General features: G+C 43.2%; 2 protein-coding genes across 2 annotated transcripts; both read left to right on the forward strand.

The window, feature by feature from the left end:
* The first annotated feature begins 746 nt into the window (after positions 1-746).
* LOC112230345 (beta-2-glycoprotein 1) lies at positions 747-4,322 on the forward strand. Its single transcript, XM_024396597.2, has 8 exons — positions 747-908; positions 1,059-1,238; positions 1,579-1,669; positions 1,757-1,833; positions 1,931-2,122; positions 2,802-2,981; positions 3,689-3,886; positions 4,180-4,322. The coding sequence occupies exons 1-8, from the start codon at positions 839-841 to the stop codon at positions 4,260-4,262; spliced, it is 1,071 nt and encodes a 356-aa protein (XP_024252365.1). The 5' UTR covers positions 747-838; the 3' UTR covers positions 4,263-4,322.
* Positions 4,323-5,001: 679 nt separating this feature from the next.
* On the forward strand, positions 5,002-10,507 carry LOC112230346 (beta-2-glycoprotein 1). Its single transcript, XM_024396598.2, has 8 exons — positions 5,002-5,145; positions 7,012-7,188; positions 7,420-7,516; positions 7,738-7,814; positions 8,162-8,350; positions 9,618-9,797; positions 9,983-10,180; positions 10,284-10,507. Exons 1-8 carry the CDS (start codon positions 5,076-5,078, stop codon positions 10,346-10,348), a joined length of 1,053 nt encoding a protein of 350 aa, XP_024252366.1. The 5' UTR covers positions 5,002-5,075; the 3' UTR covers positions 10,349-10,507.
* The last annotated feature ends 3,745 nt before the right edge of the window (positions 10,508-14,252 follow it).

The raw sequence follows: 14,252 nt of genomic DNA on the forward strand, positions 1-14,252 counted from the left end.
ACCCTTATATATATATATATTAGGGAGGGTGCATGCAAGCAGATGAGGAAATATGGCTAGGATGGAAGAAATTACATAGTAAAACCTGCAGAAGAGCAAATGGGGGGAAAAAATGGACTACCCTGTGTCCTACTACTGTTGTCTGTGACCTCAGTGCTTTTCTCTGCCAATTCTTAAAAAGTATCTATGTCCCACTGTTGTCCTCGTATTTATGATTAGGTTATAGGCCTAAGCCGATCACATATTTGTCACTGTGTAACAAATAGTTAGCCTTGTAGCAGCCGTAAGGACAGGACTTCAGCAGAAGGCAAGACAGGTGTTAGTGCTCAAAGTGTAGATGTAAATAGTTGTCTTGGTGATCCGATGGTGCCATTGTAACGCTAAATATCAAGCTAATACATTAGTAGTAGATTAACAGTATGCACATTGGGCAATAGCCAAAATAAATACCATCTGACTCAGGCGTAACCTGTCCTATCTGAACGACACAGGCAGGGCAAGACTGCACAACCTCCCCCTTTCGAAATCAAATTCGAATGACCGTCTTAAAAATGTTTAGCATTAGTATTGCATGCATTTCATACAGCTGCTACATGTTATGATTCGGAGTCATTGTCGTGTGGGTGTACGTGTCTGTGTAGTGTGCTGAGTGAAAGTTATCCTTCAACTCAGAGTAAATATGCATGTGCTTTGAACTTTGGGTTCAATCGATTGGGAAGCATAATTCCGACGATCTCATTGGCTCAGACTTTCTGGGCTTTTGAACGGACCATCTACATTTTTCACCGTCCACTGCCCGAAAGAACGGACACAGTCTCTCTCAACCCTCCCCCAGAAGATGAACCCAACCTTGGCTTTGCTGCTGCTCTGTCAGCTTGCCTTGCATACGTCAGTGACATCCAAGAAAGGTACAGTGAAAGGGATTTAATTGAATGCGGTCATTTTTTTTCAATGACAGAATAGATATTAGTGTTGGTTCACAAGATTCAGTGACCTATGCTTTAGCCATATTTCGTCTTGTGTTTTTATATCATATACACCGTAACATTTCTCCTCAGTTTGTGGCCGTCCGCCTGTGACCGACGGTATCGATGCATTGGGTCTAAAGCGCGTGTATGAGATTGGAGAAGAGGTGACCCTGGCGTGCGAGCGTGGATACACACCTGGGACCGGCAAGACTGCCAGGATCACCTGCTCTGCCTCGGGAGAGTGGACCAAACTGGACCTTGTGTGTTCTCGTAAGCTCCACCCCGTTCGCAAAACATCCATTACACAATGTAAAGCATAAATCCACCTATGTTCACAAAAATTCAGGTAGATTGCTGGGTTTTCCACAAATCCTGGTTGGAGGATTCCAGATTTCTTGCTTATTAAGTCGCTGATTCAAGGAATCTTCCAACTGGGAATTTTGGGAATGTTTCTGAGAATTTTGGAACCCTAAAGTCACCTATACAGTACCATGGACAGTCCATACTTTAGCCAGGGGCTAGGGATATAGGACCCCCCCCCCAAAACATTTTTTTTTACATGAAATGCATAAATTATATCCACATGAAGCTAATCAATTTTTTGACACAGCAAAGATGTGCCCTCTCCCCAAGCCTATGCAAAAGCCAGGGATGATTGACGTGCCATTCAAGAGTGTACTCAACTACACATGTGATGACGGGTGAGGGGAAATACAGTGCGGTTTAGTTCTGACTACATTTTGCTGACTCGCTGCGTCTCAAGACCAATAAGAATGTGTGTGCTTCAGGTACGTCATGATAGGAGCCAATGAGAGCGTGTGTTTACACGATGGTACCCTCAGTGCACCACCACCAATGTGTAAAGGTATACTATACTTCCAGAACGTAACTTTGCTTTTCTCCACTGTTTGTCTAAATATGTCAATATAGTCTTGATTATTTAAAATATTTCTTCCCTGCAGCTGTAAGTTGTGCTCTGCCTCAAGCACCGAAGCATGGTAAAATTGTCTACGACAATAAGAAGTTCACTGGCAATGAAATCCAGTACGGACAGAGTTGGACGTATGAGTGTTTGCCGCCAAGAGCTCCCATTGGCAACGAGAGAGGATCGTGCCTGGCCAGTGGAAACGTGACTGAGCCACCGGTATGCAAGGGTAGGTGCAGACAGTGGCAGCACATGCCAAATGATTTGTCTGTTCCATCATGAACAAATCTCATTGGTTGAGAAGTTTTTGAGTGACATCTGGTGGAACCACCTCCCAAATGTTTTATGGTTAATTCCCTGCAATTCTCCCATTTATCCATGGGGTGGAGATCATTTTTTAAAGCTATTTTCCTGCAATTGTACACATTTTGCCATTACTTATGCTATGTTCATAATATCTGAGTGAGAGTGACTAACAAAATCAATAGGGGCCCTTTGGAGGTCAGGGCCCCTGGGCATGTGCCCTGAGTGTCTGGTTGGTATTCGGACAGATAGCTGGCTAGACTAATTTACCAATCTTTGTTCGCTGACATGGTTAATTGAGTGATGCACAACCAAATTTCGAACTTGCACTTTGTATTCTATTATCCTAACTCTCAACAGTCAGTTGAGATTCCAAAAAATAAATAGTAATAAAATGGGGGGGCACTCGCGGCATGGGAACCGCTGATGCCTGGAACCGGCCCTGTTCATGTTCATCCACTCCAAGCGACGATAATTGATCAATTTGCATAATCCTGTCTTCCTCTGTTTATGCCTTAAATTATTTCTGTAATTTAGATTAATCCTGACAATATTGCATTGCTAATACACTTTCACTAGCCCATTACCTTTCTGACCTGTTGCAGAGGTGAGTTGCTCCATCCCACCAACGATAGACCATGGCATCATCACCTTTGCTGTGATGAGGGAGGCCGGCTACAAGGAGAAGGTCAAGTACCAGTGCCAGGAACACTACGTTCTGGACGGCTCTGAGGAAATACAGTGTCAGAATACAGGCAACTGGTCCGCTTTGCCTGTTTGTAGAGGTGAGTCCGTGTAGGGTGAAGTTGCCCTTAGACGCTGATCTTCTGTCAGTTTTGCATTTCCCCCGCTAATGGTTAAGATTATGATTGGAGGAGGGGAAGCTGACCCTAGAGCTGTACATAGAGGCTGGTGGGAGAAGCTATAGGAGGATGAGCTCATTGTCATGGCTGGAATGGTTTAAATGGAACGGTATCAAACATATGGAAACCACGTTTGACTAGGTTCTGTCTATTCCATTCCAGCCATTGCAATGAGCATGACCTCCTATAGCTCCTCCCACCAGCCTCCTCTGCTGTGCATTGGGGAAAGTTCACACCTGAGCCATTGAGTCATAGACCAGGTTGCACTGTTGTTACTCTTGTGGGAATGTCCCTTGTGTGTGTCTGTATATCGAACCAGCTTGTTGACTTGCATGTGATTCGATGTGTATCGGCAACCATTTATTTCATATTTGGTGACTGCAATGATTGCGTAATGAGAGCATACTGTCGTTTGTGCCTTTTGAGCAAAGCACTGCATTCCCAAACCTTATCCGGGGTCGCTGCTGTGTGGCTGACCATGTGTTGCTCCCAACCTATTGTATATGTGGTGTTTCAGGTTGGGTACTGATACAGAGGAAAATGAAAAATGTCCATGATCTATTACATTTAATTCTATTCATTGCTAAACGGAGAGTCATGTTGCTTTGCTTGTCCTCGCTTTACCGCAGCCCCCTGTAAAGTTAACATCAACAGAGGTCGCATCTTCTACAACGCCAAGAAGATCTGGATTGGTGATCTGAAACCCAATAGAGTCCTTCACGGGGAGCCTGTTGTGTTCTACTGTCTGAACAAGGAGTTGAAGTGTGGCATTCCAGTAGCAAGTCAGTGCATCGACGGCACACTCAATACCCCAGAATGCTTTAAAGGTGAGGCCCTTCGTACCAAAATAACATGGTCACGTTCATTATGGCATGCAAGTTTTAAAACATTTTACTACGTAAATCGAAAATGGGTGTTTCTTACTGGACATGCGTCGGTAGTCTCTCCGTGTTTCAGTCCATTTTTATTCCGTTTGATGACAAATGAACACAACCCAGTAAAATGTGTTGAGGTCGCTGCCATCACATTTTCAAAGCTTCCCAAAGCTGTTTAGTTGAGCCCTTAATTTTTCTCACAACTAAAATGACAAATGTGTTTGTGTGTCTTGTCTTTCTCTTAGAACCAGGCAAGATGGAGTACACCCTCAAGCCCAAATCACTTCCATCTGAGATTGCGATGTGTCAAGCCGACCTAACAAAATAAACACCATATAAAGAGGATAAATATGGCAAATAAATTACAAATAAATATGACTTAAAAATATTTAAAAATCTGTTTTAACAGTCTTTGTCTTTGTGTCCAAATAATCCAGCCTTGCTTTTGCTAATAACCTGTTGATTATACCCATCACTTGAATGAGCCTGAATTTGATTGCCTGTAAAGGACATGTAACCTGAAAATGACACTAGATGTCAGTATAGGATTACAGTATTTGTCAGCTCTGCTCATACACAAAGGGCACTGCAGTTTTGAGAGAAAAACGTTACTTTTTAACCAAGAGTAAACATACCTTTTTGTTTTGACTTGAACTCGATATCGGCTTGAACTCTTGCAATTTTGCAACAAGAACAACAAACAGAAGCTGTATGAGATTACGAATGCATTCTATTCTGTTCACAGATCAACATCACACACACAACTATTCATAGTATTATAGGTCTGCGTGTGTAGATCTGCGTCATCTAGCCACATCAATGTTATACTGCTAGAATAGCTTCAGTCAACTTTATTGTACCACATAAATGGATCTGGCGACCATGATTTGGTGAAGAGTTACAGAAAACTGGTGATGTGTACTAGGAATGGGGGGTGGGGCAACGGTAAGGTTCACAAAGGTCTGGTGCTTTACGGTAAATTACGTAAATGGTAAAAGAGCCAGCGGTTGCCTCATTCGGCGTTGTCATCGACCCTTATCCAATTACCTCGAGAACATAAAAAGTTGGGAGCTCCAACGACATTCAGATTTTTTTTTTTACCCTTGAAACCAGAGAGGAGAGACTCTCCACACCACAGACGATGGCACCAAGTCTGTCTTTGCCGCTGCTCTGTCTGCTTGCCTTGTATACACCAGTGACAACCAAGAAAGGTATAGTATCTATTATTTACGGTCTCGACACTGAACAAAAATAGAAATGCAACAATTTAAACTGAGTTACAGTTCATATAAGGAAATCAGTCAATTGAAATAAATTCATTAGGTCCTAATCTATGGATTTCACAGATGTGCTGGTCACAGACACCTTTAAAAAAAAATGTTAAAAAATAGTATGGGCGTGAATCAGAAAACCAGTCAGTATCTTGTGTGACCACCATTTGCCTCATGCAGTGCGACGCCATCTCCTTCGAATACAGTTGCTCAGGCTGTTGATTGTGGAATGTCGTCCCATGCCTCTTCAATGGCTTTGTGAAGTTGCTGGATATTGGCAGCGCCATTTCCTTCTAATAGAGTTGATCAGGCTGTTGATTGTGGAGTGTTGTCCCATGCCTCTTCAATGGCTTTGTGATGTTGCTGGATATTGCTGGCGGGAACTGGAACATGTTGTCGTACATGTCGATCCAGAGCATTCCAAACATGCTCAATGGGATGACATGTCTGGTGAGTATGCAGGTCATGAAAGAACTGGGGCATTTTTAGCTTCTAGGAATTTTGTACAGATCTTTGCAACATGGGGCTGTGCATTATCATGCTGAAACATGAGGTGATGACGGCAGATGAATGGCACGATAATGGGCCTCAGGATCTCGCCACGTTATCTCTTTGTATTCAAATTGTCATCGATAAAATGCAATTGTGTTCATTGTCCATCGCTTGTGCTTGTGCTTGCCCATACCATAACCCCACCACCACCATGGGCCACTCTGACAGCGTTGACATCAGCGAACCGCACGACTCCATACACGCCCGTTACAGTTGAAACCAGGATTCATTTTTGAAGTGCACACTTCTCCAGCATGCCAGTGGCCATCGAAGGTGAGCCTTTGCGCACTGAAGTCAGTTACGATGCCGAACTGCAGTCAGGTCAAGGCCCTGGTAAGGACGACGAGCATGCAGATGAGCTTCCCTGAGACAGTTTCTGACAGTTTGTGCGGAAATTATTTGGTTGTGCAAAACCACAATTTAATCAGCTGTCCGGGTGGCTGGTCTCAGACGATCCCGCAGGTTGTGGCGGTCCTGTGCTGACATGTTTACACGTGGTCTGCGGTTGTGAGGCCGGTTGGATGTACTGCCAAACTCTCTAAAAAAAGACATTGGAAGCAACTTATGGTAGCGAAATGAACATTCAATTGCACACTCCCTCAACTTGAGACATCTGTGACATTATGTTGTGTGACAAAACTGCAGATTTCAGAGTGGCCTTTCATTGTCCCCAGCGTAAGGTGCACCTGTGTAATGATAGCTTCTTGATGTGCCACACCTGTCAGGTGGATGGATTATCTTGGCAAAGGACAAATGCTCACTAACGGGGATGTAAACAAATTAGTGCAATACATTTCAGAGAAATACGATTTTTGTGCATATGAAAGACTAATGAAACAGGAGCAACACTTTACATGTTGCGTTTGTATTTTTGTTCATTTTATGTTCCAGTGTTATGACCTCTTGATTTCAGAAGCCTTTTGTGTTTCTGCGCTGTATGCTGTTCAATATTCCTCTGTACTCTCAGTGAGCATGTTGTCAGAGTGTGTTGAGACAAATGGGCTTGTGTCATGTTGACGAATACTTTCAGTTACTGTAAAGCTGAAAGGAAAAATACACTTTATTTTAATAGTCCACCTACCTTTTTATGCTCAACAAACTATCACTAGACATTACGTAAAATGTCAACAGAATGTCTGGGGAGTTGCACGGGCACTTCTTTGGTTAATCTATATGTTTTTTTCTGTGTCCGTGTGTGTGTGTGTGTGTGTGTGTGTTTTATTGACCCGTCCCTTTGCTTGTCTGCCCCCTCAGAATGTGGCCGCCCGCCCCTGGGTGACGGTATGGAACTGGAGGGGCTCCAGAGGGTGTACTCCCCCGGAGACGAGGTGGTGCTGTTGTGTAAACGAGGGTACACACCCACCTCAGGCTCTCGCACAATCAGCTGCACTGCTAGCGGAGACTGGACCAAGTCTAGACTCGCGTGCTCAAGTAGGACGCTTTTATAAAGTTTGACCTGAAACAGTATTACTGTTCATGTATCATAATTTGATACACAGATTTTTTTTTTTTGAGTATCAGTTGATACTCACTATATTGCAAGTATTATCAGTTGAGACTCAATATGTTACAATGAGGATCAGTTGATACTAGTATTGATTGAACTGTTGAGCAATGCTGACTGACTCTCTCTTTTTCTTTTCTTTTTTACTTCTGATGCAGCAAAGAGTTGCTCTCTCCCAGAAGCGCTGGGCCATGGATACATGGAGTTTGTGGACATTGTCTACCAGAGTGTCATCAACTACACCTGCCACGAGGGGTATGGGGAATAGCATTTACAAATTCCATTCTAGCGTTTCGTTGACGACTGGCCACCTCTCCGTGCTGTCAAAGTCGATAACATGTTATTGTATCAAACACATGTGAAGTAGGTCAAAGTTGAAATCACTGTATACCCATACACCTAATATAGTGTGTACTTTATGTTATTTGATTTTTTTTAGTACATAATTTGACAGATTACGGTAATGTTGTCTACAGGTATACCCTGCAAGGAGCCAGTACCATTGAGTGCTTGTACGACGGACAATGGAGTGATCCCCCACCGACGTGCACACGTAGGTGTCTGCCTTATACTGAAATACGTAGCTGCTCTAGCACTGAGCACTAATGATTCAACATGATCTCACATTGATAAATGCATACAAACTCACATTGATACGTGCAAGCCTATAAGCACAACGTAAACGTGGCCGTATTGCTGTAATTGTGAAGAGCATTCTACGATGTGTAAAACGGAGATTTGAATAATGGCTTTACTGTAGACTATGCTACTCATATGTTACATCGTATGTCTCTGATTTAATATATATATATATATATATATAGAGAGAGAATATCACGTATTTCAATCAAATGTGCGTGATTTAATGAGCATGTGAATGAAATCTCTCCCCTCTGTTAGCGGTGACGTGTGGTCTTCCTCCAATACCTAAATATGGGAAAATGGTCTACGACAGAAAGTTGACAGGCGACACGATTGTGTTTGGTTTTGGGGGGACCTATGAGTGTTTCCCTCCACTTGTCCTCATAGGCAGTGAGAGGGGATCGTGCAGCACTGACGGAAACTGGACTGAGCCACCAGAATGTAAATGTAGGTACAGTGTTATCAGTCAAAGGCTCTAATCTGTTGTATTGCCCCCCCCACACACACACACACAAAATAAAGGTTATTTACTATAAAAAATATTTTTTTAAATATATATATGTATGTATGTATGTATGTATGTATGTATGTATGTATGTATGTATGTATGTATGTATATGTATGTATGTATGTATGTATGTATGTATGTATGTGTATGTATGTATGTATGTATGTGTACTATGTATGCCTAAAAGAGGCCAGTAACCGTATGTATGTATGTATGTATGTATGTATGTATGTATGTATGTATGTATGTATGTATGTATGTATGTATGTATGTATGTATGTATGTATGTATGTATGTATGTATATGTGTACGTATGTATATGTATGTATGTATATGTACGTATGTATGTATGTATGTATGTATGTATATGTGTACGTATGTGTATGTATGTATGTATGCCTACAAAGAGGCCAGTAACCAAATGTATGTATGTATGTATGTATGTATGTATGTATGTATGTACGTACGTACCATTTGGTTACTGGCCTCTTTGTAGGCATACATACGTACGTACGTAGAAAATCGAAAAACATCAGTCACCTTTTGCATTCCCTAAGAAGATGCAGACACTAGAGGTGCTAAATCAAGTTAACACTCCATCCCCTGCCAACTTAACAATTTTAGACAAGAGAAATGACCAAAAAAACAGTGGGTAATTTGGGTGGGGTGCTATACAGAAGATAGCCTAATTCGGCAAAAGACTAAGTCCATATTATGCCAAGAACAGCTCAAATAAGCAAAGAGAAGCGACGGTCCATCATTATTTTAAGACACGTACGTACGTATGTATGCCTACAAAGAGGCCAGTAACCAAATGGTCGCTGGTTTGAATACCCAAGCCAACAAGGTGAAAAATCTGTCGATGTGCCCTTGAGCAAGGCACTTAACCCTAACTTGCTCCAGGAGCGCTGTATGTGACAATAAAACATCTTTATTTTTATTGCTGAGCACTTCATGTCACCTTAGAAATTCGTAACTTTCGTTCGTGAACTTTTGTAAGCTGAGGGGGATGGTTATTGGCTCGTGTAACCGTTTGTTTGTTTTAGCTTTGGCCAGATATGTCTGTGATACCTCTGGGGAAATGAAATGAAATACAAATAGCACCTTTTTGTGTGGTAATAAATGACAAGTGATTTGCTTTGTGGACGACGTTAAAGTGGTATTCTGAACACACACTAACCCTGATTGACCTCTGTTTGTTTCCAGTGGTGACCTGTTCAGCTCCAACAGGCATCAACAACGGCTACATGACCAATACTGACAAGAGGGAGTACGGCTTCAAGGAGACTGTCAAATATGGATGTAATGTAGACTATGTCCTGGATGGGCCTGTGGAGATTGAATGTCTTAAAACAGGGGATTGGTCAAAGGAGCCAGTTTGCAGGGGTAGGACCACTGATTTTGTGGCAATTTTGTATTTTGTTTAACCAAACTTATTTGGAAACCTGTCAAATCTGTGTTTTTGAATAGCTGAATGTTGCCGTTTTTTGAAATTCTAAATAGTAATATCCACCTAGCTCCCTGAGCCAATACTATAATTATTGATCATAATTTCACTCTTTGTTCCACAGCTTCCTGCAAGGTAGGTATTAAAAGAGGACGCATCCTTTACAATGGAAAGAAATTTTGGATAGAGGATTTCGAGCCCAATAGAATCTCGCATGCGGACGTCGTCTCGGTCTATTGTATGAACAAGGAGAAGAAGTGTGGCTATGCAGTGTCAACCCAATGCATCAATGGAAAACTCAAGATCCCAGAATGCTTTGAAGGTGAGACTAGAGCGCAAGCATTTTCTTCTTGTTGGTTATTTTCTATATAAAACAACATTAACCATCAGGTCTTCATGATGTCTGTGTGTGTTTTCCTTTCTAGAACCAAGTGCGATTCCATATCAATTCAAATATGGTTCCCTGCCATCTGAGATAGCCCAGTGCTGAGACGCTGTGCATGACAAAGCAAATTGAGACCAAGAATATTGATTGCCTGTGAATTAAATGTCATGTGTATTTCTATGTAATGCTATCCATTTGTTCTTCGGAATAATTTTTCTGTAGAGAACAAATTTTACGATGAATAAAATATACTGTTTGCTTGTATCTTTGTAGATGACTTGACCCACCATCTCACTCAATACTTGCAAAACAACAGCATAAACTCAATTTCCAAATGATGTCACATGATGTCAGTGTTGTGCAGCTGTGATCAGGAAAAACTCAAACATGCACGCACACACACTCAACTCAAACCCATTGCTACACCACACACACACTAAATACACACCAAACTCATTGCTACACCACACACTAAAAAAACACCAAACTCATTACTACACCACACTAAATACACACCAAACGCATTGCTACACCACACACACACACTAAATACACACCAAACTCATTGCTACACCACACACACACTGTCAGACAACACAAGTCAGCTCCCAAAATATACATTTCTACTACAAAACTGAACTCTACCTTCCTATCCAGTGATTCCTATTAAAACCATACAGTCGACTGCAAGCCGGCCACAGTGCAACCCTGTCCCGTTTACCCAAACCGCTTTGCATGTCAATTCTAACGGAGATTAGCAAAGGAACCCCCCCCCCTGTTGCTCTTGCCCCGCTATGCGGTTAGTTTGATCCTCTGTCCTTGGCCGTCAGCCGGTGGTCAGAACTATTCCCCCCCTCGCGGGGTGGCCGGTTGATTGTACTGAGTCATGAGAACTGACTCCTTCCCCACTGGGGCAGCGAGGCAGGACATGAAAGAACTGCAGGGGCCGACTGTAGGTGGAGTCACAAGGGTTTCCATTGGTTACTGAATGGAGGGAGACCGAGAGGGGGGTGGGGGTGGGGGGTTGGTGTTGTAAGAATTTGTCTCTGTTTACGGATCACACCATAGCAAGGAAAAATAGATGGAAAATGCATTTCTTCATTGCCTCAGGGCGAGCCAGGACCGCACTTCAACCGTTTTCAGGACACTTCCAAACACGACAGCATGTTCACCAACCAACTATAGCCCAACACTATCGATTTCACACAAATGTATTCAACTTATTTCACATAATATTCATCCGGACCACACGTCGGCAAAGTTGCGGAGAAGTTCTTCAGATATTGACTTTAAATGAGGCCTGGTACGAGCGCTCCTCCATGACATGAATGCAACGCACTGACGTCCGTTAATAAACCCTTTTCTCTGTCTTTCTGAGGATCAAACAAGTCTCTCTGTTTCATGTTGTTTCCTCTTGATGCATTATTTATTGTTGTGAAGAGATGCACTTTATTAGTTGCTATCCGATTTCACATGCAGGCTGTTTGGAGCCTCTTTGAAATGTGTTTTCTGACTCCAAAAGATTATTGTCTTTCTCTCTCTCCCGTCTTTCGCGTTCTCTCTCGGTCTGTCTCTCTCTCTAGCTCTCTTCTCACTTGTTTGCTCTCTCGCTTTCTATCCCCCTTTTCTCTCTTGTCCCCTCTCTCAGTAGCCCTCTGTGGCAAAAATCCATCCAAGTGAGATGAGTTGTCCTAAGGGGACTAGACGTTGTTTCGTGGTTGAAGACATGAACACGCAGTATCCAGTATGCTTTCTATCGTTAGCATCATTAGCGGTAATGCTAGGCGGTAATGCGAGGAAAAATTCCGATCATTTGCTTGGAGTTATTTGAGTTGATGGAGAAGCAATAATTGATGTTTTAGAATGTGTTTTATGTGAGAGTTGATATGAATTGTTTGTTTCATACAGGACATGGCCACTAGCCTAGATGTTGAGCTACACCTGCCTGGGAAGCAAAAACACCCAGTATTGGGTTGGGTTGAAGAGCAAGATACAGGAGACATGAACAGGCTCCTGCAGTTGGAATTTCTAGCAAAATGATTTCTAACAGAAGCTACTGTATAAGCGAAGGAAAGAAGAAGAGATGGTGGAAGAGTGGTTGGTGTTAGGTTGAAATGATCAGAGAAATAGAATCTCATTCCATTCTAATCTGTATTCTGAGGTGTGGTGATGTATTACCTCAGGAGGCCTCCCGTCCTCCACCCCTGGTCTATGCCATAGAGCATGCTGGGACTTGGAGTCCAGTACACTTCAAAGGCCACTAGTCTAAGCAGTCCTAATTGGTGGGCAGAACCTCGTCTGTTCTCTCCCAGAAACTCATTAAAGCTCCCTTCTTTGTCTATGGCTCATTTAGGGTGACAGATGCATCTACAGGCTATGGTTAATCCCACACAATGGTGATGGGAGGAAATAGGAGGAACATGTGGGTATGGAGTTCTGAAAGATAAATAATTCTGACCGTTTTTTTCCCCAAGGTGAATACTGGGATTTTGCGTTGGCGAGTTCCCAGAGTGAGTTTTTCCCAATTCCACCCACGAAAGATTTGCGACCGCATATGACGGACATATTGCAACATCATAAGGGAAAACCTTAATTGATGGCATTCTGAAAAAACGCCTGAAAAATGCCTGACCTCATGTCTGCATAACCACCAAGTTGCCTCAAGTTGTCCACTCACGCCAGCTAGTGGCCAACCTGAGGCAGTGCCATCGGGGTGGGATAGAGTCGATGGACAGAGTGAGGATCTTGCTTCAAAACCAAACAGTCCTTTTCCCGAGTCAGATGGTTGGCCTCGTTTAGGTAATATTGAAGTACGAACGATTATTCGAATCCAAATGAGGGCTTGTTTTCTTGAACATCCCGCTGTTGTGAGGGGAGGATCAGAGGACCAGTCAGCAATGCCTGGGCGGATGCACGAGCCGTAGCCTAGTCAATGGTTCATATTGAGGCTACCTTCTTCCCACCAGCAGTCGACAGCAATGCAGGCGGTGTGGTGGCGACATACAATTCAGTGTAACCAAACACTGCAAAGGCAGCCGACTCCACCTTGGTGGGTTGGAACTGCTTAGATGAGCGAACCAGCATGATTCTGGAATCAAAGTAATATTCCATAGGGGAGAAAGAAAGAGAGATTTTTTTTTGATAACATCTGGGCAGTTGGCTTGGTGAGACTTATGCCAACTTAACGTTTTTTTTCCCCCTGCTGTGGTTTCCTTCTCTTATGTCAGGACTCGGGAAGACGCTTCAGTCAATGGTGGATAAGTCTTCATTCCCTGAGTTGGTATTAGCCCTTCTTTTATTCATTCCCACTCGCTCGCTTTCTCCACCCACACCTCCACCACACCCCGGTCTCTTCTGGCAGGACTAATCCCAACTCCTAATCAGGGTGAAGACGTGAGGCTTTGCCATTCTCTGTCTCAGTCAGGGGAAATGGCCGACCTTGACCACAAAAACTCACTCTAGCTATGTGGTAGATGCCCATGTACTGTATGTGCCACTGGTTTAATGTTTTGGGTTGCACCCCAAATGGCTCCCTATTCCCTAATAGTGTACTTCTTTTGAACAGGGCCCATAGGGAATAGGGTGCCATTTGGGGCACCTCCAAGGTGATTTTTTTTGACCCGTCACAACTAAGAAATCCAGTCTGAGAGTATTACTGGGAAACCAGTAGATGTCATGACGTGTGTCACACTTTAACGTGACTCCACTTTGTGTCTCCACACAGCTTTGATCTCTGGGGTGTCTTCCTCAAACCTTTAGATAACAAAGTTACAATACATTGAAACACACAGTCAAGTCTTCCATGTCAGTCTTGTGAAAGCGGAATAAATAAATGAATCCACTTCAATCGAGGCTTTGTTGAGAGGATGCAGCTGGAGACGGAGGGGTGGATGGCACCAGGCCCTGGCATTGTTTGCCCTACCGCTGCCTATAACCGGACTGTGGTGCCTGGCCGGCATCCTCCGTAGACCAAGCAAGGTCACGTCGTCACCCACATGAAAGAGACAGG

The sequence above is a fragment of the Oncorhynchus tshawytscha genome, linkage group LG32, assembly GCF_018296145.1.
Source record: "Oncorhynchus tshawytscha isolate Ot180627B linkage group LG32, Otsh_v2.0, whole genome shotgun sequence".
In the NCBI taxonomy this organism is placed as follows: domain Eukaryota; kingdom Metazoa; phylum Chordata; class Actinopteri; order Salmoniformes; family Salmonidae; genus Oncorhynchus; species Oncorhynchus tshawytscha.

Excerpts from the sequence above, each read along its gene's own strand:
- LOC112230345 (XM_024396597.2), top strand. The coding sequence starts at position 839 with ATGAACCCAACCTTGGCTTTGCTGCTGCTCTGTCAGCTTGCCTTGCAT. Across the intron at positions 1,670-1,756 it reads AACTACACATGTGATGACGG|GTACGTCATGATAGGAGCCA; the intron begins GTGAGGGGAAAT and ends TGTGTGCTTCAG. Across the intron at positions 2,982-3,688 it reads CGCTTTGCCTGTTTGTAGAG|CCCCCTGTAAAGTTAACATC; the intron begins GTGAGTCCGTGT and ends GCTTTACCGCAG.
- LOC112230346 (XM_024396598.2), top strand. The coding sequence starts at position 5,076 with ATGGCACCAAGTCTGTCTTTGCCGCTGCTCTGTCTGCTTGCCTTGTAT. Across the intron at positions 5,146-7,011 it reads ACCAGTGACAACCAAGAAAG|AATGTGGCCGCCCGCCCCTG; the intron begins GTATAGTATCTA and ends CTGCCCCCTCAG. Across the intron at positions 9,798-9,982 it reads AAAGGAGCCAGTTTGCAGGG|CTTCCTGCAAGGTAGGTATT; the intron begins GTAGGACCACTG and ends TTTGTTCCACAG.